This window comes from Corvus hawaiiensis, chromosome Z (assembly GCF_020740725.1).
Source record: "Corvus hawaiiensis isolate bCorHaw1 chromosome Z, bCorHaw1.pri.cur, whole genome shotgun sequence".
Lineage (NCBI taxonomy): Eukaryota > Metazoa > Chordata > Aves > Passeriformes > Corvidae > Corvus > Corvus hawaiiensis.
The window spans coordinates 46,652,403-46,677,550 of NC_063255.1; the positions used below are offsets into that span (position 1 = coordinate 46,652,403).

General features: G+C 38.7%; 1 protein-coding gene across 3 annotated transcripts in view; it reads right to left on the minus strand.

Annotated features, from left to right (window-relative positions):
* Positions 1–25,148, minus strand: part of ECPAS (Ecm29 proteasome adaptor and scaffold) — a 60,364-nt gene that overhangs the window by 23,886 nt on the left and 11,330 nt on the right. For 2 of the 3 annotated variants that reach the window (XM_048290549.1, XM_048290548.1), the window contains exons 3-24: positions 24,158–24,274; positions 22,441–22,559; positions 21,330–21,482; positions 18,986–19,154; positions 18,358–18,497; positions 17,076–17,157; positions 16,705–16,824; positions 16,444–16,529; positions 16,103–16,181; positions 14,965–15,014; positions 14,343–14,409; positions 14,114–14,236; positions 12,896–12,999; positions 11,689–11,812; positions 9,408–9,488; positions 8,449–8,683; positions 7,817–7,908; positions 5,901–6,035; positions 3,784–3,949; positions 3,160–3,332; positions 2,596–2,697; positions 734–857 (exon numbers count right to left, since the gene is read on the minus strand). In XM_048290549.1, coding sequence (XP_048146506.1) covers positions 734–857; positions 2,596–2,697; positions 3,160–3,332; positions 3,784–3,949; positions 5,901–6,035; positions 7,817–7,908; positions 8,449–8,683; positions 9,408–9,488; positions 11,689–11,812; positions 12,896–12,999; positions 14,114–14,236; positions 14,343–14,409; positions 14,965–15,014; positions 16,103–16,181; positions 16,444–16,529; positions 16,705–16,824; positions 17,076–17,157; positions 18,358–18,497; positions 18,986–19,154; positions 21,330–21,482; positions 22,441–22,559; positions 24,158–24,274 — 2,641 coding nt within the window. Of the gene's footprint in view, positions 1–733; positions 858–2,595; positions 2,698–3,159; positions 3,333–3,783; positions 3,950–5,900; positions 6,036–7,816; positions 7,909–8,448; positions 8,684–9,407; positions 9,489–11,688; positions 11,813–12,895; positions 13,000–14,113; positions 14,237–14,342; positions 14,410–14,964; positions 15,015–16,102; positions 16,182–16,443; positions 16,530–16,704; positions 16,825–17,075; positions 17,158–18,357; positions 18,498–18,985; positions 19,155–21,329; positions 21,483–22,440; positions 22,560–24,157; positions 24,275–25,148 lie in introns of those variants that run through there. The other variant, XM_048290550.1, reaches the window with a different exon arrangement.

The following is a 25,148-nucleotide window of genomic DNA, read 5'->3' on the forward strand; positions in this document are numbered from 1 at the left end:
ATAATAGAAGTACAGAGTCCTAAACCTTCATGAACATGTTTCAGAGCCTGTGGCCAAGAAGAGGTACCATTCACGTTGCCTAAGACTCAGGGCACTATTTTTCTTTTTCTGTTAGGACTCAAAATCTCTGGAGCAATGGCAAGCCTTAATTTCTACCACATGCTCAGCTTTGTGTACACTAGACATCTAAGACCACTCTCACAAAATTAAAATGTGTTTGCAGGTCTGAGGCTGATATTTACAGTTGCCTGATTTGAAGTTAGCACTTTGTCACACTTGTATTTCAATGGGTACAAAATCTTAGTACTTAAATAAAATTTCTGCATTTATTGCATGTAAATTTCACTTAATTGTATCACTTGAAGTTGTTGGGAAACACTTGCAATTTGATTTTATAACCTTATTTTCCTGTTCAGGCTTCAAAATGGTATTTTAAAGGATTTGTGTATTAAAACTCAAAACTAACTCAACACAGCAAACAAAAAAGAAAAAGCCAAATACGGAGTCAAGTGGCAATGAATTACATAAGAAGCTATTTAAACAGGCCATGAAATAAAGACTTCTGCCTTCTGAGCAGATGGATGTGACGAGGTAAAACAACCTGTATATAACCACAAACACAAAACCTCTCTTGCATGTACTGTTATAAATCAAACACCACAGAAATGAAGCTATGGAGCCCAGTGTTAGTCCAGACATTTCCCAACCGAGCCCCTACATTAGGAAGGCGTACCTGAAGGAGGGATATATTCCTCCTCTGTGACCGTCCATGCATCCCGTGCAGCCACCGAGCTGGTTCCAACAGCAGCACTAGTAATAGCTTCACCAACAGTGAACTGCAGTTCTATCTGTTTGGCCTGAAAAACACATCAGAGCATCACTGACAGTACTAAATAAACACACACCAAAACCACAGTCTGTTTCCCTGTCCCAATGTTCAGCACCAATTTACAGCAAGATCACTCTTCTGGTGGCACCTCAGACCCACTGAAGTTGATGGAAAAGGAGGAGATGCCAAACTGTCTGAATTGAATGATGAAAGCTAAAATTTCCACACTTTTTTTAAAGGATACCTTTGACAAAGTATTTACTAGTCTCTGCAGAGGTTCAACTTGGTGAAAAGAAAGAATTCGACAGAATGAAAATAAAACCAAGTTAAAATGATGCTGATAGTGATTAGTGAAAATTACTATGGCTTTATTATATAGGTAGTATTGAAAGAATTTCCTGTTGATATCTTAAAAGACGCAGAAATCTTTTTCACATTAAAAGGATTCAGACAGTACTTGCTTTGCTTCACTGTCCTCCTCACACTATTCTCTGAGCCTTCAGGAACAGGATATATACCACTTTTTTGTCATTATTTATGATTAATTTTATGTTGTAAGAACTGGTTTCCATAACTTCTGAGTACCTTCTAGATTGCTTTCCTTATGCTCTAGAAGCACAAAATGCTCAGGCACTTGGTGAATTAAGCCCTTAGCATCCTGCAATCTAAGATAAATAGTTTTTTTTCAAGTACACCTTTTACAAAGAAAGTTGTAATGTCCCCATGCAGTTACAGGAGAAAAACACTGCACTCAGAAACATCTTTCGAAGTTTGGGTACACAGTATTCTCAGTACTCTTAGTATTCTAAGTATAGTGATAGGACAAGTGGTTAATGGCTTCAAACTGAGAGTAGGTTTCAGTGAGCTATTAGGAAGAAATTCTTTACTGTGAAGGTGATGAGGCACTGGAAGAGGTCGCCCATGGATGTGCCAACCCTGGCAGTGTTCAAGGTCAGGTTGGATGGGGCTTTGAGCGACTTGGTCTAGTGTGAAGTGTCCCCGCCCACAGCAGAGGGGTTGGAACTAGATCATCTTTAAGATCCGTTTCAAACCAAACCATCCTATAATTCCATGGTTCTTGCTTGTTTGATCACATCAGATTGGAGGACTCAGCAAAGCATGCCTGATACTCAACAGCCACTTCTACAATGCAGAATCCTACGTCAGTATCAGCAAGGAAGAAAGGTAAAACAAGCTGTAAATGCAGAACACTAAAAAAGCTCCTTTTATGTAATTTTGTTATCTGGCATCCTGCAGTATGTATAGAAGCTCTGAGGTACTGTAAAGAATGTAGTGCAATCTGCAATGCAATACAGATGGATAAGAGATACATATATTCCTACAAGCTTCTAATTCAAGTGAGTCATATCAGCTGATGAAGTTCAGATAAAGGTGTATTTATATTACCTACTGCCAGGGTACCTTTGAAGGCCAAAGTACAGGCCTAAGGCTTCATTAATGTAAGCTCTGGAGAATTTATATATACAGTGTGCAAAAAAAAATCCATAAGCCTCCTGAAGGAGAATAAGTATTTGTCTCAGACTGAGGCAGACACCTGGACTAGCAAGTTTTTAAACTGTGGCATAAAACATTTTACCAGCCCAAAGTCTACCTCTGCTCTCTATTTAAAGGCAGTTTTAAAAAACCCAGAGGCACTATTACAAAAAGACGACTCCCTTTGTAAACCTGGCTCTAGACTACATAAAAAGTATCCAAAGAGAAATACTCACTGCAATATAAAGGATAATACATTGATAGTGTCTCACCTCCACAGAATCCATTAAACCCTGCAGCAGCAGCTTCTGGTGGGGAAAATCTTCATCTCCCACTGGAAAGTAACCTAGTGTTTGTATTGCTCGTTCCTTCATCTTAAATATAAATGAAAAATAACACCATCATATAACCTTTCTGTAAATCCAGAAGATGCACTTTAAACCCACTATTTCTCATCCTTACTGAAGTTTCACTCAAGGTATCAGAAGTACATGCAAGCAGCTTAGATCAATCAGTGCACCCCTTTTCCAAAGCAGATCAGAACAAATGCCCTGTTACCTTTGAGAATTATTTGCAGGCAAAAGAAGATACTCCCATTTTTCTTGAATTAAAATTAAGACCATTCATATTTTCATCCCTTAAGCCCCTACTTATGACTACAGAAAGCACAAGTGATCAGTGCAATATTAGAAAGACCCTGACCCTAACCAACTCACTAAAGCCAACAAAAAGCCTAATTCCTTTGAAAAACAAGGCTGAGTTCAGCAGATAATATATATACCTAATGAGCATTCAAGAAATGAACAGGAATCATAACAACACTACAAAAATCTTGCCTTATTTGTTTCCTTGCTGGAAGGGATTCTGGACAATAAGTTTTCAACAAGTTGCAGCTTTGTAAATCCTGTTCCTTCGTTGGGAATTGGCAAGGGGCCATTCCTGCCAATCTCCCCAAGAGCCGTACAAGCACCCACCACAAGGAAGGGAGAGGTGCTGTCCAGAAAAGAACCTACAGGAAAAAGCAAGCCAGGATGACTCAAGTTTTGTATTATTATTATTATTATTATTATTATTATTATTATTTAGCAGTGGGCAGGCACTTGTATTTTACCCATGCAAGTAGCAAAGCATTTATCTCCTCTACAGCTGGTAGGAAGCATTATGCTAGAAAAAAATCAAAATGAAAGGAGACACTGAGAGGAATCTAGGCAACAACACTACTGATTGTGTTGGTCTGCATGTGCTGTGTTGGTGTGCATGTTACAAAGTCCACCTAGGTTTTGTTGAAATGTACATACATCTAATCAGATTACATTCTTACAGGCTGTAAATTCTATCACAAAAATTGAACTCAAGATTACACTATCTGTGGGCTGAGTATCTCAGAAGAATCCTTAGTTTGGGGTAGATTTAAAAAAAACAAACTGTTACACGCAGCCAAGTCTTAGGCAGAAAGTTACCTATTGTCTCTGTTGTCGACTTTATAAGTTGTTCTTGTTCCGGCATGACTGCAGTATTTGGTTGATCTGTGTCATGTAGCTCCATTGTTCTGATTTTCCCTTTGGCCAAGTACCTTCCTACTGTAAATCCCAAAGCCAACAAGGATCCATGCTGGACCTCCGGGCTCTACAGACAACACCAACAGTGCAAAAAGTAAGTAACACTTTGCACAAAGCACTGATTTAAAAACACATACGGATGGACAAGCCAGATCAGAAGGCACCCAGAAGAATGCAGAGCTCTAACACATAATAAAACAACAGAGAGTTTGATATTGTTAGTACTCTCTGATGAATGGAGTTCTTTTAAGATTAATTAACTAAACTTAAAAAGAGATTTAGGAGCACGGATTATGATTTATCACCAGCACTCACATGCCTAAAGCTACAATTTGGAAGCTAGACTTAAAAAAACCAAAACAAACACACTCTAATAACCAGACATACTCAGACTAAGGGGACAAAACACACTCTTTGGTAAAAAGCACTAGAGGGTAATTGCACTAGATTTGCATTGCTAAGAATGAGAACACACCTGGCCTATAATGAAGGCAATGCCTCTACAGTTTAGCGGGCCACAAATGGTGAAACCTAATTAATACAATTAAATGTCAAAACCACCAATTTCTCCAATGCTGATTTGGTGCTGGAACTATTTAATGACCATGGTTATTTCTACAACTGAATTCGAGCAAAAGGATTTTGTGGAGAAACAAGGCTGTGAGACTGAAATGCTACCTAACTGAAAAACAAAACAAAGGGAAGGGTGCAGGGGCTTAAGCTTGCGTTAGTTCATATCTCTTGTTTTTTAACACTACAAAAAATTGCACCAGTGCAATTGTGCTGCCAGAATGGGATCCTCAACCTAGCTTGGCCACCAGGGACCATTCCTTGATATGGTCTCACTGCAGCAAAGCCCGCAGAAGATGGGCCCTTCCCCTATCTCCACTTTCGCTATCCATTCACATTGCAGTCCTTACTGAGACACTAGGATCACCACCACTCCTAGCTGTACAGATTCAAGTGGTTTTGTACAGTAGCAGAAAGTCAGAGCTCTTCCTGACTCAGACTCACAAAGGCATGGGAACACCCTGCTTTTTTTTCCTTTCACAGTTCACATGGGTGTGTGGGGCTGAAAGCAGCAGTGGTGGATTGGGACTCATCTGTACTGCCTTCATGTCTGCAGGAGGTGTGCCCTACACAAAACTGAGCAATGACATGGCTTTGGCTCACAGGCAGAGCCTTCACAGATTCGAAATAAATCAGGTTTTTCAACTACAACATAAGGCAAACAGCGCCTCTTGTCAGTCTGTTACCTGCAATGTAAAATGGTGGCGCTTTAAGTCCTTCAGAGAGAGTGATACAAAACCATTTTGGGGAAACAGAACCTAGAAATGCTACTCCTTTCCCTCCCTTGCAGGATTCAAGACACACCAGCACAGAAACCTGACAAATTTGTTTTCAGGACTCCTTTTCCATGCTTGCAGGGGCAAAAGAGAGAAATAAGGATAAGTTGAGGCAGGCAAATCCAGCATGTAAAGACACAGCTGCGGAGGTCTGCTGAGCAGCCCATGTGGGGTGAGAGGGAAGAAGGCACAGCCCTCACACAGCACAAGACCTTGAGCCGTTGAGGACCCAGGAAGCGACTATGGCTCAGGAGGGGATGAGTTGAACACTTAACAAGTTAAAAATATTCTCAGTTCTGTGGGTATCTATGTATGCTCAAGAATAAGGGACTGGTAAACAGTGTGAGGTAGGTAGTGTGATCCATTACCATTCAACAGGATGTGGCTATTTAGCTGGTTAAAACTGGTTAAATACATGATTGTGTTTTGCTTGGGACGTACCTCCAGGAAATCCTCCTACTGACCTTAACAACAGCTTCAGGGATTAATTTATTTAAAGATCAGTTGCACTCACCTACAACAAAAAATCCCTTCTCACCATCTAACCGGAAGTCAGTTAATTTTACATCCAGATTAAGGTTAATACATCCTGGACACGTGGTGAAGATTCAAATATCCTATCAGTTACATGACATGAGAAAAAACAAGAAGTAGACAAAGGAAGGTAGTTACATGGCTGTCTTTTGTCATCTTGATCAGCTGCTCCAAGGACACCCTAAGCTCATCTCCAGACATGGTAGACAGCACTACAGAATAAAACAGGGCTGCAAGCTCACGCATTTCCTCTTTGTTAGTGTTCATCAGGTTCTGTGGGAGTTTAAAAAAAAAAACAAACCATGAAATATGGAAGCAGCTTCTTACCCAGTCTGTTCATAAAGAGTTTCAATATATAAAGAAAGTTCTCATGGAGATACATAAATAGTTCTTAACTCAGAAACCACTCTTTAAACAGCATTATCACTTACTAAGAAACAAAGCCCTCAATTCAACAAAGCATTCATTTTGCATTTTGTAGGAAGAAAACCACTAGCCACAAGAGGGCCACCCACCAGTTCCATGTCAAAACACACAGATCAAATTCCTGGCCAAATTTTGTCTTCAGCTAAGAGCTTCCAGGTTTTGCACTCATACTATGCTAAAAAAACCCACACCCTGAACCACTGTTTTTTCTGAGCTGCTGGAGGCTTCCGTACCCTTCTTATTAATCAAAGGGGAAAAAAACCCTCAAGAGGGTTAACCGTTTAAATCCAACTGTGACAAAAAAAAACATGTTCAGGAAATTACAGTTCTCAAAGCAAAATTATCTACTTTGCATTTGAGATCTGGTATTGTCTAAATAAATAATTAAAAAGTTGAATTTTGGAAGCCTCAGGTAATTTGTTACAATATAATCTTACCTTCATCAGTAATTTGATGTATAATGCAACACACTCCCGTGAAAAATTCACACCCTAATCTTTTAATGCCTTGGGCCACCACAAAGACACCAAAATGAGCCAAGCAAACAAACAAGAAATGATCTGTCAAGCTCATGAAATGTAATGTTAACTTCAACTCCAACCTAGCATCAGATCACACACCTGACTTCTAACAAACCCCTCAACCTGTTAGTTCCACTTGGCAAGGCAAAAACACATGAAATGTGATTTACAACAGTATTTCTGAAACTCGGTACTATCAATAACCACCCCTAGAAGCTTAATTCTGCAAATGGAACTAGGCCAAAGACAAAGAAAGGTTTTCTACAAATGATGAGGAATACTGAAAAGAGGAATGTTTTAAAGTACTCTCCTGTGTGGTTCATACCTGCATACGAACCACAATGAGAAGTGATAACCTGCATACAGTGTAATGCAGCACAGATATCATCAAGAGAAACTATTAGAACACATTCTAGTGTTTTTTAACCTTGACTAAGTATTTGTTTCTGCCAGACTGCCCCAGTGAAAGCAATGGCAACCCGCAAGACCTACAAAAATCATAGACGTTTGAGGCAAATCATGAAAAAGCAGGGAATTGCCTGAGAAAAGAATCTAGGGAAACAGAATTCTCTTTGGCTTATTCCCAAGAAGACTTCAGGGTATGGGGTTTTTTTGTCTGGGGCTAATAAACAGAAAAAAACCATCACCACAGAAAGGTCTCTAAAACCACTAGGGATGTAATTAATCTCATCTTCTAAAAAGTCATTCACATTTTCTCACTGAAACATTCACACTGTTCAACAATTTCTTTTAACACGTGCAGACGTGCAGAATTTTGTCTTCAGTTTTCTTTTGCAGAAAAAAAAAAAAAAATGGATGACTATACCAGCAGGATAGATGACAGACTACCTAGAACATGTAAGTCAATGAACAAAATCAGTAATACAAAAGAACCAAAAAATAATTTTCCCCATCCTGGTACATACAACAACCTGGTACATATACATATAACATGAGGTGTTGACTGTGAGTAGAGATACCAATTTCAAATTAAGTGCATGCTTGGAAATAATACTCTGCTTCACCATGGGAAATGTGCCAGATTTTGCTAATGCCAAATCCCATCCATCCCCCTAAAAAACATTAAAAAAAGGGTTTTCAAAATACCTTAATCCAATCCATTTTGTCTACAAATCTGGTGGCTAGTTTTTCTGGATACACTGAAACAACTTCTAGAAGACAATACATGACTGGCAAACCTAAACAATAATTCAAGAACCAGGGTGTTAAACAACTCCAGTATTTACAACAATGTAACATTCAGTGCTAAAAAGAGGTAAAGAAGTATCAGGCTTTCCAGGCATTTATTTGTAATTCACTAAGAGTAACAAACAATACAGAATAATAAGGTATAATATTTCTCAGACATATTAGGGAAACTAATAAAAGGAAACACTCTGGTAGCAATTTGTTCTAAATGCATTCAAATGTTTTAGACTACACCTGTGGTAGATAGGCTATTATCAGAGTGAGAAGACACAGCAATCACTGGTGAGGAAGCTGTTACATACAATGGCTTCACAATTTTACACTGTTATGTCAACTGATGCTGCAATTTTACAGCCCTGCTTTCTCCCACCTACAAAATAGCACAGAAGAAAGCAAGTTTAAACTAAATAGTATACAGTCCATGTTTCAACTCTGTAATTGCTGAAGCCAAGTTCAAAGCACAGGACAACTCATTTCTAGTTAGAGAAGACACTTAATTCTTCAGGATACTGCTGCACACAGCTTCTTACCTCCAACACCAGCTAAGAGCTGCTGAAGAAGGCTGATATATATGTGTACAGGGTTGGTTTCTGCACTTTTTGAAGAGGAGGAGGAGGAGGAAGAGAAAGATATGTGGTTGCCAGACATGAGGTTTCTTATGTAACGTCCAATGGCTGGAGCATGATCTTGCATATCTGCCAAGCTCTGTGAGATTGGCACCACACCAGCACTGTGAGCAAGACACATCCGCAGATAGAGAACTATCTAAGTAGAGAAGATAAAAACACATGATCCTGAGTCAAAAACCATGCAGGAGACAAAAGAGCAGACAATGTGCTGTATCCAGTGTAATCAAAACTGGATAGTTTTTTCTTTAATCAAATATAGACAGAAGAGTTAGTATCGAGACAGGAACAAATATAAAGTATAACAAATCTTAGGACCACCTTCTGCAATACGCCTGTGTAAGTAGACAACCCTACATCACTCTCTAAAGATTAAATCATACGCAGACTTTTGGTTTATCATCAGCTGATGCAACTCCTTGCAGGCAGTTCAGCCTGTACCCTATACCAATTTGGCATGTGTACAAACGCAACTCAACACATTGCTAACACAGATCTCACTTCCCATCTCGGTTTGTGTCTAGAGATCACTGAAGCCTGGAATTCTGTTAGAAAAAGAGCCCTAGGGAGCATAATGGGACCTCTGCACAAGACTAGTATCTAATGTTATTAATATCTAATGCTATTCCATTAGATATGCTGCAGAAAGCAGTGGAGCAACCCTCTAATGAACATTCCTTCCAACCCCCCATGCAAATCCTGTTCCGAATACCGTTTAAGGACAAAGGATGGAGAGTTAATCCCAACATGTATTTCAAAGAACTTTAGAATGTAGGGTGACTTATGATAGCTGTTAGCTTCTTATGCTGTCCTCTAGATAAATAATGGTATACATATCTGAGGAAGGAAAACCAGGCACTTACCTCCCCAAATGTGGCAGGATTAAAAGGCAACGCTGCAGTTCCAGTCATATATTTAGCTGGGGTTTTCATTCGGTGAGAGGCCTAAACAACAGAGTACATTAAGAGTGGAACATTCCCATAACAGACCCGTAACAGCAGAGATGTTGGGAAGGTCAGTGAAATTTTGCTGATATGACTGTGTTAATCCTCCTCTTAGCAACTGAAAATGTTTAACAGCTCTGTAACAAAAAGGGCACAGTGCACTTGGTAACAGTCAGGTTGATCTATTTTACATCCCTATCAATTCAGAAATTGGGAACTCTGAATGCATGAGAGGGAATAGCAGGGGAGGTTGAAGGAGCACAACATTCTTTCTTCCTTTCAGGGAACAAAGAAGCACTTTAGAATTTAAAAGTAAAGTACTTCATGAACTTCCAGACTCTGAGGCTCCCCCCTGACAGGCAGCCAGAAAGCTTTAAAATAGCAGGTCTGCCTGGAGAGGCTGCAGAACAGCCAGGCTTCCCCAGTCCTGGGAGGTGGGTGCCCTGTGCTGTGTCAGCCAAGCCTGGGGAGTCTCTCAGACTGAGACAGAGAGAATCTCTCTACCTGCTATATGGAAGGCTGCAGCAGCAAGTGAGCAACTCCTTTCCATGTAAATGTTAGCTCTGACAAGCAGGAATATGCCAGCAGAAAAACATCCAAACAGGAGGTTTTAAGTGACACCCACTGCAAATGTTGCAGAAAAGTAATATGTATCTATTAAACAGGCAACATGCACATCAGTGGTAGGGCTTGATTCAGTCAGCCAGCCTTGTACTTGAGTAAACACACAAGGCAGCTGCAGAAGACAACAGATCCTCACTCCCCTCAACACACTATGATCATTTGCAACACTAATTTCAATGATATCCAGAACTATTAAAGAAAATCTGATTTAGTGAACAGACAGTGACTCCCTTGAGGAATGGTTTCCCTCCCATACCCAGCAGATTGGTCCTACTCTTTCACACGTATTTTTCTTTCAGAAGGAGAGAAGTATCATGCTAAATCATGAAGTCATTTTTCATCTCAGCCAGCTGTGCCAAGCAATGCATACAGACTTCTCAAACATCTCCCAAAGTCACAGATTATTGACAGTATGTGAAAAATCACACTTTGAGATAACTCAACAAACAAATATACCTCCAGGATTTTTAAATACACCGTCAGGACATGTAAAGACGACTTGAAAACTGCTCGAAAAAAAATTTTAATTCCTCCATGATTGAGGGACTCTTCTCAGCAGTGACTAAACTACACTGATCTATAATTATTTAGTGACATTACAAATGTTAAGGAAAATTTTAAAAATAACTGCAAGGGGACAGCATCTAAGAGTGTTATCTAAAATTCAATCTTGGCTTCTTAATTTTTTAGTATCTGTTTAAATAGCCAGGATTCTGGACAAAAAGCAAGTTTTCTTATAGAACATCAAATACTTCAGAGTATTAGTAGAGTACACCACCATAAATATCTCAGGTGTAAGAGTTCTGTTATCACAGATCTCTTGCAAAATCAGATGTGCTTTGACATTACATACTTCTGACAATTTTTTAAAAAGGCTATCACAGGAAAAAATACTGTTAGTGACTCTCCACATCTCCTTCACTGCTTATAAGCCTAGTATAGCCACTATACACAGACGGTATTTTAACACTTCTCCAGATGAGCTCTCAGAGCAAACAGATGTGACTGAACTGAGTGGCACAGTTTTTGGCATGTCCTTCCACTAAACTCATGAAGGGCTGTTTACATGGCTATTATTCCAAAAATTGCAATGAAGATGAAAAATTAAGCCTTTAAGTCAACAAATTAGACTTCTTCATTTGTTCTAGTATCTCCTTTCCTAGCCTACGATTTTTTTTTATTTAATGTATATTATTGTTCACTGGGCCAAATAAAAAGTAGTCTTCTTGCACCTCCAGGAACTGTGTTTGTGAAACGTGCTGGATTATAAGCCTTGAAAACTTGATTCCTCGTTTCACATATCATCTGCACAAATTGCAAGAAAGCAAAACATTCCTTTTGTTAAAAGCTCTGCCTCGCTACACTTGGATCTCTTGCAATTACTGACAGCAGAAAGCGATGACAAGTGGTAATCTTCGCAATAAAATACTATGTGTGGTCCTCACTGTGACTTTCACTAACTTTATTCCTTGGGACAGCTGTGGGAAACCGACATAGGGAAGGCAAGACCACACTTACCACATGCCTGAACATCATGCATTTATTTGTCATCTACTGTGACAGAAGCACTGTATACCTTGTCTTGAATGTAATGGACCATTTCAGGGAAGGATGGCATCTGCTTCCCAGAACTCTCCTTTTCATTTTTTCCAGAAAATGTTCTCAGTACCCGCTGGGCTTCTCCATGTACCTCCTCCCGCCTTTCAGAAGAAAAGATGAGAAACAGACATTATATACACAGAACAAACAGTCTTTAATGAGCAGTAAGAAGTATTGGGAAGCTGGGGGAGAGAGAATGGTTTTTAAATGAGATGTTGGGAGGGTTTTTTGAAAGGAAGGGAGAAAAAAATCTTTAATTACAACTTCTAACGATTTGTTTATTTTAGAGATGGGAAAGAAAATGGGTTCTCCTTGCAAAACTGTCTGGATGAGCTCAGTTCTGTTCCTCTTACATCCTTCTAGTGTTCACCAACAGTTCCTGCTTCCCACATCCTTGTTTTCCTATATGCTACTTCTCCCTATCACTTCCTACAGTCAAGCTTCAGCTGCCACCTACCAGGTGGCATTGTCTACTTAATAGCAGATAACTACTCCTGAAACAGTGCTGACACTGCAATGACAGAGCAGGTTGTTGCAACTGATCTGTTTAGCTTTCTTTAGTTACACAATAGCTACTCACATCAAAAATTTAGTAATTAAATTGGAAAAAAACCCCTACCACTTACACTGCCGTAACAGAAAACTGCAAATTAAATGATTACTGTAATTTAACGAGTCAGCTACTTGAGAGTGGCAACTCTCAAAACGGCATGTTCAACTCCCTGCAAATATAAGCTAAAAATAGACTGACAGAATTTGCCAGGAAAAAATAATTTCTAGACACTGTAAAAGTGATTTCAGTTAATGTATTTTTACTTTTGCAATTGCAACTGATCATTAATATGAAGTGCTTTAGTGACAGCAGTTCATCTGAAACTAAAGACTGTCACTGAGTATAGTAACAGCTCTCCACAGAAGTGTCAAGAATGTGAAGTTTAATTTCCAAATTACCATATTTGATTTTCTTTGAGTTATTTATGTGCAAACTTACACACACATATATGTACATGTATTTGTATTTAATCCAAATATATATTGAATGCATATACAGTGTGTATGAATATGCACATATATATATACATATTTATATATATATCCACGCACATATCCACACACACACACACACATATATATGTACACACATATATATACGAGAAAACAATTTATAAAGGAAAACAACTTACGGGTCTCCCGCAGCTAACAGGAGTAAATATCTGGAAGGGATATGATCTGGAGGGAACACTGTGCTAGCAAATTTTACAGCCACTTGACGTACTTGAACTTCAGGCTTAAAGGGAAAAGACACAAACATATGGTTGAGTTTTAAATGACAAGCAGTAATGACTTTCACTCAGCACTTGTACATCATCAGTCATTTGTTTTGTCCTCTGGTACCAACATGATTCAAAAAGTTTAGACATTTTGAGACACTATTCATGCTTACTCTTCATATGGCAGGAGACAGGGCAAAAAAAATCTAACTTCTCATATATACACAAGTGGGCAATTAAGTGTTTAATTAAACACATGCACACTTTGGGGAATCATGCTAATTCTTGAAAAACTGAACTGCTCCATCCAGGCAGTTTTGAAATGAAACTGACATATATCATCTATCCACAGAAAACAGAGCTACACTTAGGAGCAGCATAGCCAGAGGTGGGAAAGAAACATCAGCTTAGGGTGATCATTCTGTCTGTAAGGTACAGATAGTCTCAGAAAGGTACAGCCTGGAGATTTAGATCCCTTAAGCAAAAGAGTTATCAGCATGAAAATTATCTCTTAAACTAGAAATACATACACCTACACAGTCAGTCTGAGTACCCATGCAAACACAGAATATACAAAACACTCATTCTTTCTGAAAATCCAGACTTCTGGTGTATTCTGAACACAAACAAGGTATTCAAAGTATGGATCAGTCAAGTCTGGTTTAGTCTAGACTAGTGTGTCAAGACTAAGCTCCTGGAGAAGTTCACAGGTGCCTTATGTCAGATACCACATAGCACAATGAAACCCCACTTAGCAGCGAATGATCCTTTCTACCAAACTCTCAATGTCCCAAAGCATTTCAGAAGACACTGTCCTTGAAGCATCTACTTCTTGAAGTTTTCTAAGGAGAAGACTATGAGAAACATACAATGCAATTGCAATGGATTTGTTTCTTTGCTAAACAGAACACAAATAAAGAACTGCAGTGTTACCTGCCTTGCAGTCATCAACCCATGCTAAAAATATTTTATCTGAGCATACACACCCTGCCTTCTCCTAGACAGGCCAATACACTCAGTAAGAAAAGGAAGACGTGCTCCAGGAAGTATCTAACAGGAACTGTCAGGAAACAGGAAGACAATTAATAGCTCTTTTTTTAAGGCATGCGATTTTTACTCCACTGAAAATACCTTTATTAAGTAAGAAGCTACAAGAGCTTCCATCAGGGTATGCTGGGCTCCTTCCAGGTTACTATATGCTCCAACCATCATGGACAATGCCTCTTGAATGGCAAGCCTAGTATCAGCATCCTCCTGCAGTACAAAACCAAGAGGTTTCACTTTACAGTGCATAGTGTCAAAAACTGAGCAAAATCAGAAGAAGACACTAATGAATTCCCAAAGCCCCATCAGCACCCACCTTGCACAAGGCTTCGAAAAACTGCTGTACCAGTGCTATATCCTTGGTAAAGAGCTGAGGCATTCGGCTGAAACAAGATATTTTAATCCATGAAGCTTTTGTTTTTTAAATTGAAATGCTTCACATTTCATTGGTCTTCCCCTCATTCCAAATTTTAACTGTCAAACAATCACAGCCAGCACAGAAAGTTTGTTCTATCTTAGCCATATCCACCATAAAGCAGCAAATTCCCCCTCCCTTAACACAGTTTGGAAAGCGAGACATTTTATGGACAACCACTTAGATCACCAGCACATGACTGAACATACCACTTGCCTAGCTTCATGCCCTCTGGTCTTTGCTGAATATTCCTTAAATTTTTATTTCTAGCAATCCAGAATGTGGAACCATTTCTTAAATACTGTGCAAAATTCATGAGCTTCCCTTAATCACTGCTAGAGAAGCTATCAGCTAAAAACATATTTCTTTTACATTTCTGGAGTTGTCACAAAAAGTGCTTTTCTCTGCACCATGCACTCAACTGCAAAATTAGCAGGTGGCATAAAGCTTGCTGCTGATAAATTAACTGATTACTCTGGAAAAATTATTCAATGTCCCGTTGTTTAAATGATGCTTCAGTTACCTGGAGAGCTTTCCAACTGCTGAATATGCCATTGATAGCAGCTTTGAATCCTTGAATGATAAAACAATAAATAAAATTCAGCAAAACCAGAAATACATACAGGTATATCTTTTATAAATAAACATTTACTTTAAATCCTGTCTTGAAAGTGCTCAAGCAGGCCTTCGTGGAAAAAGAATCCTAAAACATAAAATATTTCTATCTGAGAATAAAAACATTAGATAGAAACAGAGGGATCTTTTGTCCAAGAAACAAAGAAATTGCAAATGGTGGCAAAACATTTAACCTCTCTTCTGGTCTCAGCTAACTACATTTTATTTCAAGAAAAACAGATACGGAGATTTGGTGAGTATATGAAACAGTAGCAGAGGGACAGAAACCTTCCACTAGGTCTGAACAGCAACCGTAAACAAAGGAAGCTGTTTGCGCAATGGATCCTTCGGATGACCAATATAGCATATTTATACACATGGGCTTACTTCCTTTTTCATTCCCTTCCCAATGGCAGGGAGTCCCATGCATTCAAATGCCAACTCAGGCCAGAAGGTCACATCCAAAGTTCAAACAAAGCAGCAAGAAGCTCAAATCTGCAGAAGAGATGATCTGCAACATCAGCCCTTTCTAAGGTACATGTAGGAGCATAATGGAGAATTTGACTTTTGAAACGGCACTGGAAATAACTCGTTCAGGGCAGATTGGCATTGCAGTTCTGTTTGGTAACACCCTTCCCATAGTAATACCATCCCTGGACAGATAGGATGGAATGTATTACAAGCTGGCCTATACAGCTGCTTAACACAATGGGATTAACATCCAGAGTTGAAGTCCCTGTGTTTTCCAGAGTAAGAGCAGCTACATACTACTTTGCCTTCCCTCTTTATATTACTAAAACCATTGTTTCTTGAGATTTTGCAATTGGTGCCCAAGCACATATGTATAGGTGTTAAATAAATAAAACAGTTTTCCTATATAGCATTTTAAAATATTTGCTTCTCTTCCAAAAAAAATTCTTAAAATGTATCCTCTGGCAGCCTCTCAAGTGAACACAAAAAAAAAATTCATCAGTTTCCATCGTAAAGGTATTTATCTTTTGCTTGTATTCACATGAAGAATTATAGTAAAGAATTTTTAATCTTACCTCTTTGTATTCATTGATCAGCTTTGTAAGTCCATTTAAAAGCATTGGACCTAATGGCTTTATTTTACTCTCTGGACAACTGCAATTAGAGAAACCAACAAAATATTATCTTTTGGATCCCTGAAAAGCATCTTCTCTAGTATCACTTTTCTTGACTGTGTTAAGGTGAGAAATTACAATTTATTGTGTGCAAGCACAGACACACTGACCTTTCAGGATTAAGTAAAAAAACCCCCTACATTCTCCGAGTTTTAGGACTCATTAGTTCAGTTATATCTTTATTAAACAGAGTGGCTTCTAGGCAAATAGCTAAAAAACATTGTGCTTTCTGAACTACTTACATGATACAAATATGATGCACAAACTGCAATGACAGACTTCTCAGTTTTGCATTTGTGTTTGCACCGAAGAGTCCATCATATACCACCTGACCAAAAGGAAGAAGGAGCAGATTAGAGAGTGTCTGGCTTCACTTTCAAAGATTTTCATTCCCCCTCTTCTTTAAACGCTGTCATCAATAACAATGCTTCCCACTGCTAAGTACTGGAGAAACTGTATCATCAAACTGATTAGGAAGAGTAGATTTGGAAAATAAGCATCACCTGAATGTTAGCTGGGAACATTTCTGCAGCCTGCCGGGATCGCAGAAGATGAGGAACTATCTTTAATTTAACACGGGTGCTGACTGACTCTCGTTTCATTTCTGGTTTCAGAACAGATCCCTGTCAGAAACAGAGATGAAATAGTGCATCTTTGGACACCAGTATATTTAAGTTAGCTAAATTACTTTCTGCTGCAAATCAGAACACACTGGCACAGAGAAAAAAATATTCAAATAGCATAAATGCTCAGTAAAAGCAGAGATCAAAGTGACAGATTTAAGAAATATATATATGTTTTCAAATAAAGTAAGACAACTAAAATTACTTCTTTAGCAGTTAAGAGGATAGACAACTGTGAAGGCAAATTTTACCTCCTTGGTTTTCAGTGGTATATCCCCAAGATACACTTTATACATTTTGCTGATGATAGCAGGATTGTTCCAGTCAATTAAACTGAAGAAAAAAAACACATTGAAAACCAACATGTTATGATTCCAACCTTTGACTGTTTCTTAAAATACAGCATTTTGCATCATATTAATATTCTTCCCAAAGTTTAAACAGAAGTCCTCAGTTTGACTTCTAACCACTTTTCCCACATACATGTAATACATAGTCATAGAGGATGTGATCACACTTTCACAATTTCTGACAACATGATATCAAATAATTTGTGAGAAACCTACATGCTCCATCTCTCCCACTGAAACAAGACATACAGACCACAGTCATCTCCCAATTGAATACCGAATGGTAATCTGTGAACTAGCATATATTTCTCATAAAAGACATTCAGCATTACATATTGACATGTATTTTGTCCACACAGTTATTTTTCTCTCTGGGCAAAGAATACCAACACAGAAGGAAAGATAAGACAAGCAGCAAAGGAGAGACCAGCTTCCTTAATCAGCCTTCATCATTTAATAGCATCATCTCCACTGTCATGACTGAGATACATGAACAGACTTCAGATGCAGAAGATTTCACATTACAAATTTGACTCCAAGTTAAATAGTCCTACAGAAGCCACCTACACATTTCAAAGACAGGCCTGTCTTGCTCCAACCTCCTACATGAGCCAGCAAATCTCCCACTGTCAGTGTCTCAGCAAAGAGTACAAACAGCCATTACTCTGGCCTCCTGATGAGTTAAAGACAAGCATTGTCTTTAGATGATGAAAGGTGAACTGCAGGTGAGCAAAAGTTTCAATAATAACAACAGTGTTTGCTAAACTTTCTAGACTATGATCCATTTCACAATTAATCTCTTTATTCTCCTAATAAATTAAATGAAAGTATACTTTTCTGGGAATCATTTACTAAAGCCTTATTGACAATTGATAATCCACAGAGGGCAATGTAGAAACCACTGATATTCTTCATGACTTGGTATGAAAATGGCTCAAAAGCAATACCAAAAATGATCAAACCCGCACAGCTAAAGCTGTCAGCTCTGGAGCCAAGTGGCATTTCCAGTTGCAAGACAACAAGCCTCATACCCAGCCCAGAGGGAATACATGGCAGCTTCACAGGTATATAGGGGACTTTAGCCTTCTTCCTCTCGAGCACAGCCTCTCTGGAGCACTACATACATTGCAGCTAGCTGTGTCAGGAATACTAACACCATCTTTTTCAACCATCCAGACCTTACCTTTGCTTGCTCTTTAGTTCAAGGTCTGCTGCAGTGGCAACACTGTGTCTTGTATCACTGGAGGCTACAACGAGGTGTATAACAGCTTCAAGTTCGGGCACTTGCTCAGCTTCAATGAACTTCACTATCCCCAGCTTACACTGTTCAATACCACGGAAAGACAGTGTTACTGACAAGAAAGCGGATGTTACAGTAACTGTAGCAGCTCAGCTGTCTGAAATCATGGCTTCTGCTCGCTCAAGGAGAAATTCACATGCTCTCCATCTCCTAGCTTGCCTCCTGTCACAGCAGTCATCTGCAGCAAAGTATCAGCATTACCATGATACTCTGTTACACCACTGCTAAAAAGGGATGCTTCAGAAACAGAAGACACTGTTGCAACCTTTGAGAGTAAAACACAAGAGTAGGCTGCAGTCATGACTGCTTCCTAACCACCTTCCTCCCCACCCCACCACAGCAAAATTCCTTAAGGCATCATGCAAAACTCCCCAATAAATTCCCTCAGGGCAACTAAAGGCCTGGTCAGAAACAGTTACATATTTTCCCTCCGGCTTTCCATTCCACCATCTGCAACCATCCCTGTTACCACCCACAGTTCACCAAGGACCAGCCCCACAGCTCTAAATACCTGTTCTAGCAGCTCTGGTGTCCATGGACTATCTCCAATTACCCTTTTGGCTGCGTAAAAGCTCATCCCTGGAGGTGGTTGAGGGATTCCAGGACCTCCGACGCTACTTGATGAAGATCCCTGGGCTGAGGGCACATTTTGTCGACTTTGAGATTCATTCAATACAAACCTAAGCAGGCAGGGAAAGACTTTCATTAGAGCCTTTACCAATCGACATTACCAGCTGAATTAGATTCTGGAATGGAGAAAGACATAACATGTCCAGCTTGATGTATTTTTCTTTAATTAATCCCATAACTCTAACATAAGACAGAATTTGAGGCTTGGCTACCAATTATCCCAACATATTCTGCAAGAGCCATAACAATGTCATTGTACAGGAAAACAAACTTCAGTTTTGAAAGGGAAAGGTCCACTGGCATTTCCAGAAAGAGTTATTGGGTTAAAAACTAGAAAAAATTATCTATTTTGTATTAGAAATAAATACTCATGTAGTACTACATTCAAGGAACTCATGCTAAAAGCTCCAACAATATTTGTATGATTCCTACAAAAAACACAAACCCAGCAAGGAAAATAATGAAGCACATGCAACACAAGTAGCAGGAAACAAACCCTGATATAAAAAGATAATAGATGAGATACTGTCTTGGAGAGTGGCAGTTTTAGTACTGGGGAGGCAAAGAAAGCAAAAATAAAAAGATGAAGTTTACAGAGCCTGGTCTTTTTTAAGACTGGCTAGTCTAGCTGCCCTGTGCTCATCTCCATGCCTTCATAAAAGCCACCCCACCTCTCCATGTATCCTTGGAAGCTGGTCAACACAATATGGCCTCAAAATTGGAAAACAGAGACCAACAAGAATTATTTTGCTCCAGCCAGCCCCTCTTTCTGCATTCAGCACACAGGCAACCAAAAGAGGAAAACAATCTCAACAACAAGATTTCATTCTGAGTCTCATTAGTTAAAACTTTGAACACTTCATTATGAGCTTTAAGCCCTACAGTTAAGCTTTCTGGTTGCTTTACTGCAGCAAACTGGCAAGGCTAATTCACAACTGGGCAACGACAGACCAAGTTCTAACAAGCACAAATTAGCGGTAAACCACTGCAAAAAGGCTCACCCCAGGGAGCAAGACTTTAAAAGACAGACACCCAGAGCCACAGGCTAGGTCAAGACATTCTCTGAGCACCTTCTGGAAAGAAAATTAAAATTTTCACCTCCTACTTGCAGCATCTCTGAGTATTTTCTCAGAGGTCTCTTCCAAACTAAATGATTCTGTGATTTAAAAACTCATGCTTTGCCAGAGTATTAAAGCATGGAAGGAGTGAAGACTCACTGAAAAGCCCAAGGACTTCAACTGTTGACAGTACAGCCACAGATGAAGCTAAGAGCAATTAACCTGGGCCAACTGAAGAGCGTGAACCATGAACAGAAGAACAGGCATTCTAAACTAAAAGCTACAAGATTCTGTATATTCAAACAAAATGGAAGTGGCCCCCATAATATCTGATGGGGAGCATGGCCTCGAACAAAGCTACATGGTGAAAGCTCATGTGCTCGCTATTTTAAATTCAGTCCTTTAGGTTAATCCACTCACATGAGCAAGAGTTATGAGCTCAAAAAAATCATACTGGCACCAATCCACTTTTACTGCCAGAAAAAATAGAAATGTGTTCTACCATCAAAATTATTTCTATTTTCTTTAAAAGCAAAAGCCCCCTTAGCAATACAAAGACACAAAAACCAGTGGAAAAAACACTTTGAGAAAGTACTGATTTTAGACACCAGAGGTTCCTAACAAGCAGTAATCAGTAAATTCAAGTTGTTCCATACATTCTTCTTGCTTTCAAAAACAGTGCTCACACTAAGACAACATCACTGCAGTTTGAACATTTTTCACCAGAAAACAGACAAAAGACAAATCTTATTCAAAGGTTCAACTCTGGAAAACATAAATTTTTAGAAATTATTCTTGCTTATGACCTTGGAGGAATAAGCCTTAAAACTCAACTGCAGAAAGATGAGCACACATTTTTGTCAGACTTCTATTTGAAAGGCCTGGCTATTTAACAGATAGCTCACATGTCTCATTGTTTCACTTTGATCTCAAAAGAGGTAAGGACAGAATAGTGTAACACCTAATTAAGTAGAAAAGAGATGTTTTGTAAAATAAGGAAGATGGTAATCTGGTTCTTAAAATTATCAACTTCCTTTCTACCTTTCCACTGGCTTCATTTGAGCCAGGAAGTAACAGCATACTTTAAATGAGTTTTCAAGGGTGTAGTTTATACTGTTTCACACATAAAGAACACAACAGTGCTAGAGAAGACTGGTATCAACTCACCCATAAGGCATAAGAAGAACATCCAACATAAAGTCCAAAAGCAACTGTACAGTCTTTGGTTTTTCAGCAAGATTAAATGGAGAAGCTGCTGCTTTCAGTGGTTCAGCAGGGTATTTCATGTGAAAAAGGGTTGGTATTAGAAGATGCATTAGGCTGAAAAACAATTATATTTACTGCAACCATTTAAAAAAAACACATTTGTTTATTTATAACATACAAGACAGAAACCTTTTATAACAAACCTGGTCCTTAACAGCAAAAAAAGAAAATATAAACAAAAGTTAAACATATTCACAATCCAATAGCCTCTATTTTACCATCTGATGTACTTAAAAATGGAAACCAGAAGATAAATTAGGATTTTTCCTTAAAATGGAACATATATGTCTGCATGCATGCAGATATTTGGAGAGACAGTCTCTGCATTTGTCCAGATTTTTGACAGTGTCATAATTCTGCCACAAAATACAATCTAGGACTGTCTCATCCTTAAGAAACACTGGCAAACACAGTGGTTGTATACCAGTACAGCCAGATTTTCCAAAGCTCTCTTCACTCATGTACTTGCTTTTTTGACACAGAAAACTCATGCTCCCAGGGGCTACAAGTATTTTCACACTAATCTCATGAATGGAAGCAAGATTTTACTGCAAGGCCTTTCAGTAGGGTCATTTTTTAAATACTTGTATACCATCACAGTATGTAGAGTGAACAAAAACATGATTTTAATGACATTTTCCAATACCAGCACAGTGGAAACTCATCTCCATGTAGATAAGAACCAGGCCCATCAATAACAGTTTTCTAGAGCTCCCAAATTCGTCTCCTTTTTACTTATTACAACTTAGCTAAAATTTCTACTTACTTGAAACACAGACCTCTTATCATATAGGAAGTCTGCTGCTGCAGATCCTCTATATTACTACAGCATTAGACAATAAGAATTTTTTGTACCACCCAAACAACCGAATTACTGATCCAAATTGTACATGCCAAGAACATACTGAGTAACGAAGACAGCACCAAGGAAAAGAAATATTTTAACAACTGATACAAATTATTTTACTAAAACAGTACCAATAAAATTCACTCCAAGAATAAGTAGTTATACCTGTCTTGTTGTGGTTGAGGTTTCCCTTCCATTGCAGTGAGAAGGGTTGGAGCCAATTCACATTGTTTTTCCACAGGCAGACGGGGGTATCCCATCTTAACATAAATTATGGTAAAATTCTAAAGGAGTAGAAAAAGCACACAGTATTGCAGCAATGCAAAATAAGCATGTGTTCCTTAACCTCTTCTTGTATCTCGTTTCCAATACCCAATTGTGTAACACAACATACAAGAAGACGAATTTCTTTTGTAAGACCAATTTCTTGTCTAAGATTTATCAGACTGACAACCATTAAAGCGGAGACTCAGCAAGGACTACTCAGAGTAGGTCTTGCTGGGCCTCGACTTTAAAATGCAGAAAAAAACAATGAAAAAAAACCTCTCTGGTTTTCCTTTTCCATTGCCAATTTCACCAAAAGCAGTTGCAACTAAGCAACAGCTTAAAAGAAAGCAAATGTAATGATCTCTCTTACCTATTTCTGAAATAAAATAGAAAACAATATTGAACAGATACCAAGATAGCAGCATAGACAAAATTTCTCTTGAAAACATATTTCTAAATCACCATATTTAAAAGCTGCACATGCAGTTAAGAGTCCAGTGACAGGAGAGCACAGAACAGCAATAGTAAACACTTGACTATTTAACTGTTATCCTGTTCATCTAAATCCAGACAAGAACTGCAGAGATAAGAGTTGTGTTCCACAATCTGGCTGAAAGAAGTGCTGAAGAGGAGTGCTGTAGTGCACTGCACTACTTTGTAGATGGCACTTTAGTTAAAATGCTATGAAGGCTTACGACACAAAGCAATGTGCATCGCTGAGATACACTAATGAAAATACATTTTTGCCAAGTCCAGCCAAATGCAGAGTTTGTCAAGTATGTCTTTAAACAAGATAGTTTGTTTTGCTCTACAAAACACAGGCACTCCAGAAGTCTTGGTCATTTCTAAAAAGTGAATTCCAGATAATGCCACTTGTTTAGGACAATCTAAGATTACTTTTATGTATGTCACTGCTGTTTAAAGTCTAAATATTTCTCCATACATTTCTAAGATGTTATGTTTTCAATTTAAGCTACAAACAAGACTGAAGAGTAAAACAAGGAAGTACAAAGTTTCCTTGTGAGTTAATCACTTCTGTTTCATAATGATGATTTTCAACAGATCTACCAAAACTGAAATGCAAACCGTTTCATAGTTTCAGAAATACATTTAAAAACTTTCACTTTTTAAATTAGATGAAATGAAATAATCTATGAAAGTTTCCCTGTCTATAAAATAACTTTTTTTCACCTTTTCTTGCTCAGATAAGGTCCTGATCCTAAAACCACATGGAAATACAGGACCTCATGTGTTTAAAGAGATAAAGGTGTTTTAAGTAAAACTCTTATCCTGGAGATATCAAGACAAGGACTGATAGCTGCTTGCAAAATGCAGCTTTCACCAATGAACACCTTTACAATACAAGCAGTGACAATGCATGCAATCATGACATATCAAGAGTAACTGTCAGTACTTGAACAGCAAAATGCTTTATGAAACTAAGCTTCACCCACGCTAGACTATAAAACTGAGTACAAAAAAAGCTCTTAAAACATCAACCTCATAACAATTACAAACTTGCTAGGAAAACTGACAGAGCTAAATACAGGACTTTAAAGAATATTCTTCTTGCTAAAGTAAAGCAGCAAACAGTTTCAGAAGAACAGCCACGTACAGTGACAAAGGACACTGCAGAAGGATCTTGATATTGAACTAGCAATGTCTCTACTGGAAGCTGTATTTTTGGTCGACTCTTAATGCGCTTATTCAGATGAACCAGCAGCTCCATGACCTGACAGGGAGAAAAAAGAAAAAAAAATTGAAAGAACCACCATTAACGTTACTACTTTGCGCTCCAGTCATCAAGCTCAGTCCATTAGGCAGGCTTAGTATAAGCAAATCAGGCCTGATCTAACTGATTATTTAATCCATAAGGAAACAGCAGCCATCACTTATAGTATTATCTTGAAACCACTCCAACAGGTCTCAAGCCACTGTTACGACAAACACACAAGTCCCAAACCACCCACAATCAATAACATCCATCAACAGAAATATCAGAAAGAAAGGATTACTGAAGATGACCAGTTCTTTCCACAGTTTGCTTACTACCTGTCAAAACTGACTCTGGTTTGGAAATCTGCATTGCTGCTCTGTATTGAGCTGCAGAATAACTCCAATTCAAAAAACAGAACAAAAAAAAAAAAAAAAAAAAAAAAAAAGAAAAAAAAGAAAAAATCCCCACCCATAATAAAATTACCAAATAAGCGTATGAGAACTTTTTGGAGCAGAACATTACAGAATTGAAATCCTTCAAACAAGAGGAGAAGCCAACAGGAGTGCTGTGAATGTCAAGCAGAAGTGATGTGCAGCCCTGCCTGGGCAGGCAGAGCCCCAGCAGCAATGCCAATGGGAACAGGCAGCTGCTCGAGCGGGATGGCCCTGGGCTCTGATAGACAGTAGCTGAAACTGTGGCCAGAGTGCATTGAAGCAAGAGAGGTGCACGAAGCACCTCTCAAGCAAGAAGGTATTCCCTCATGATGAAGACTATCAAGTAGTGAAGTTGGGGCCCAGAGGGTTTGTACGGTCTTTATCCTCAGACGTTTTTCAAGACCCATTTCAATAAAACCTTAACCTTCATCCTGAACAGAGCTTGTAATGGACTG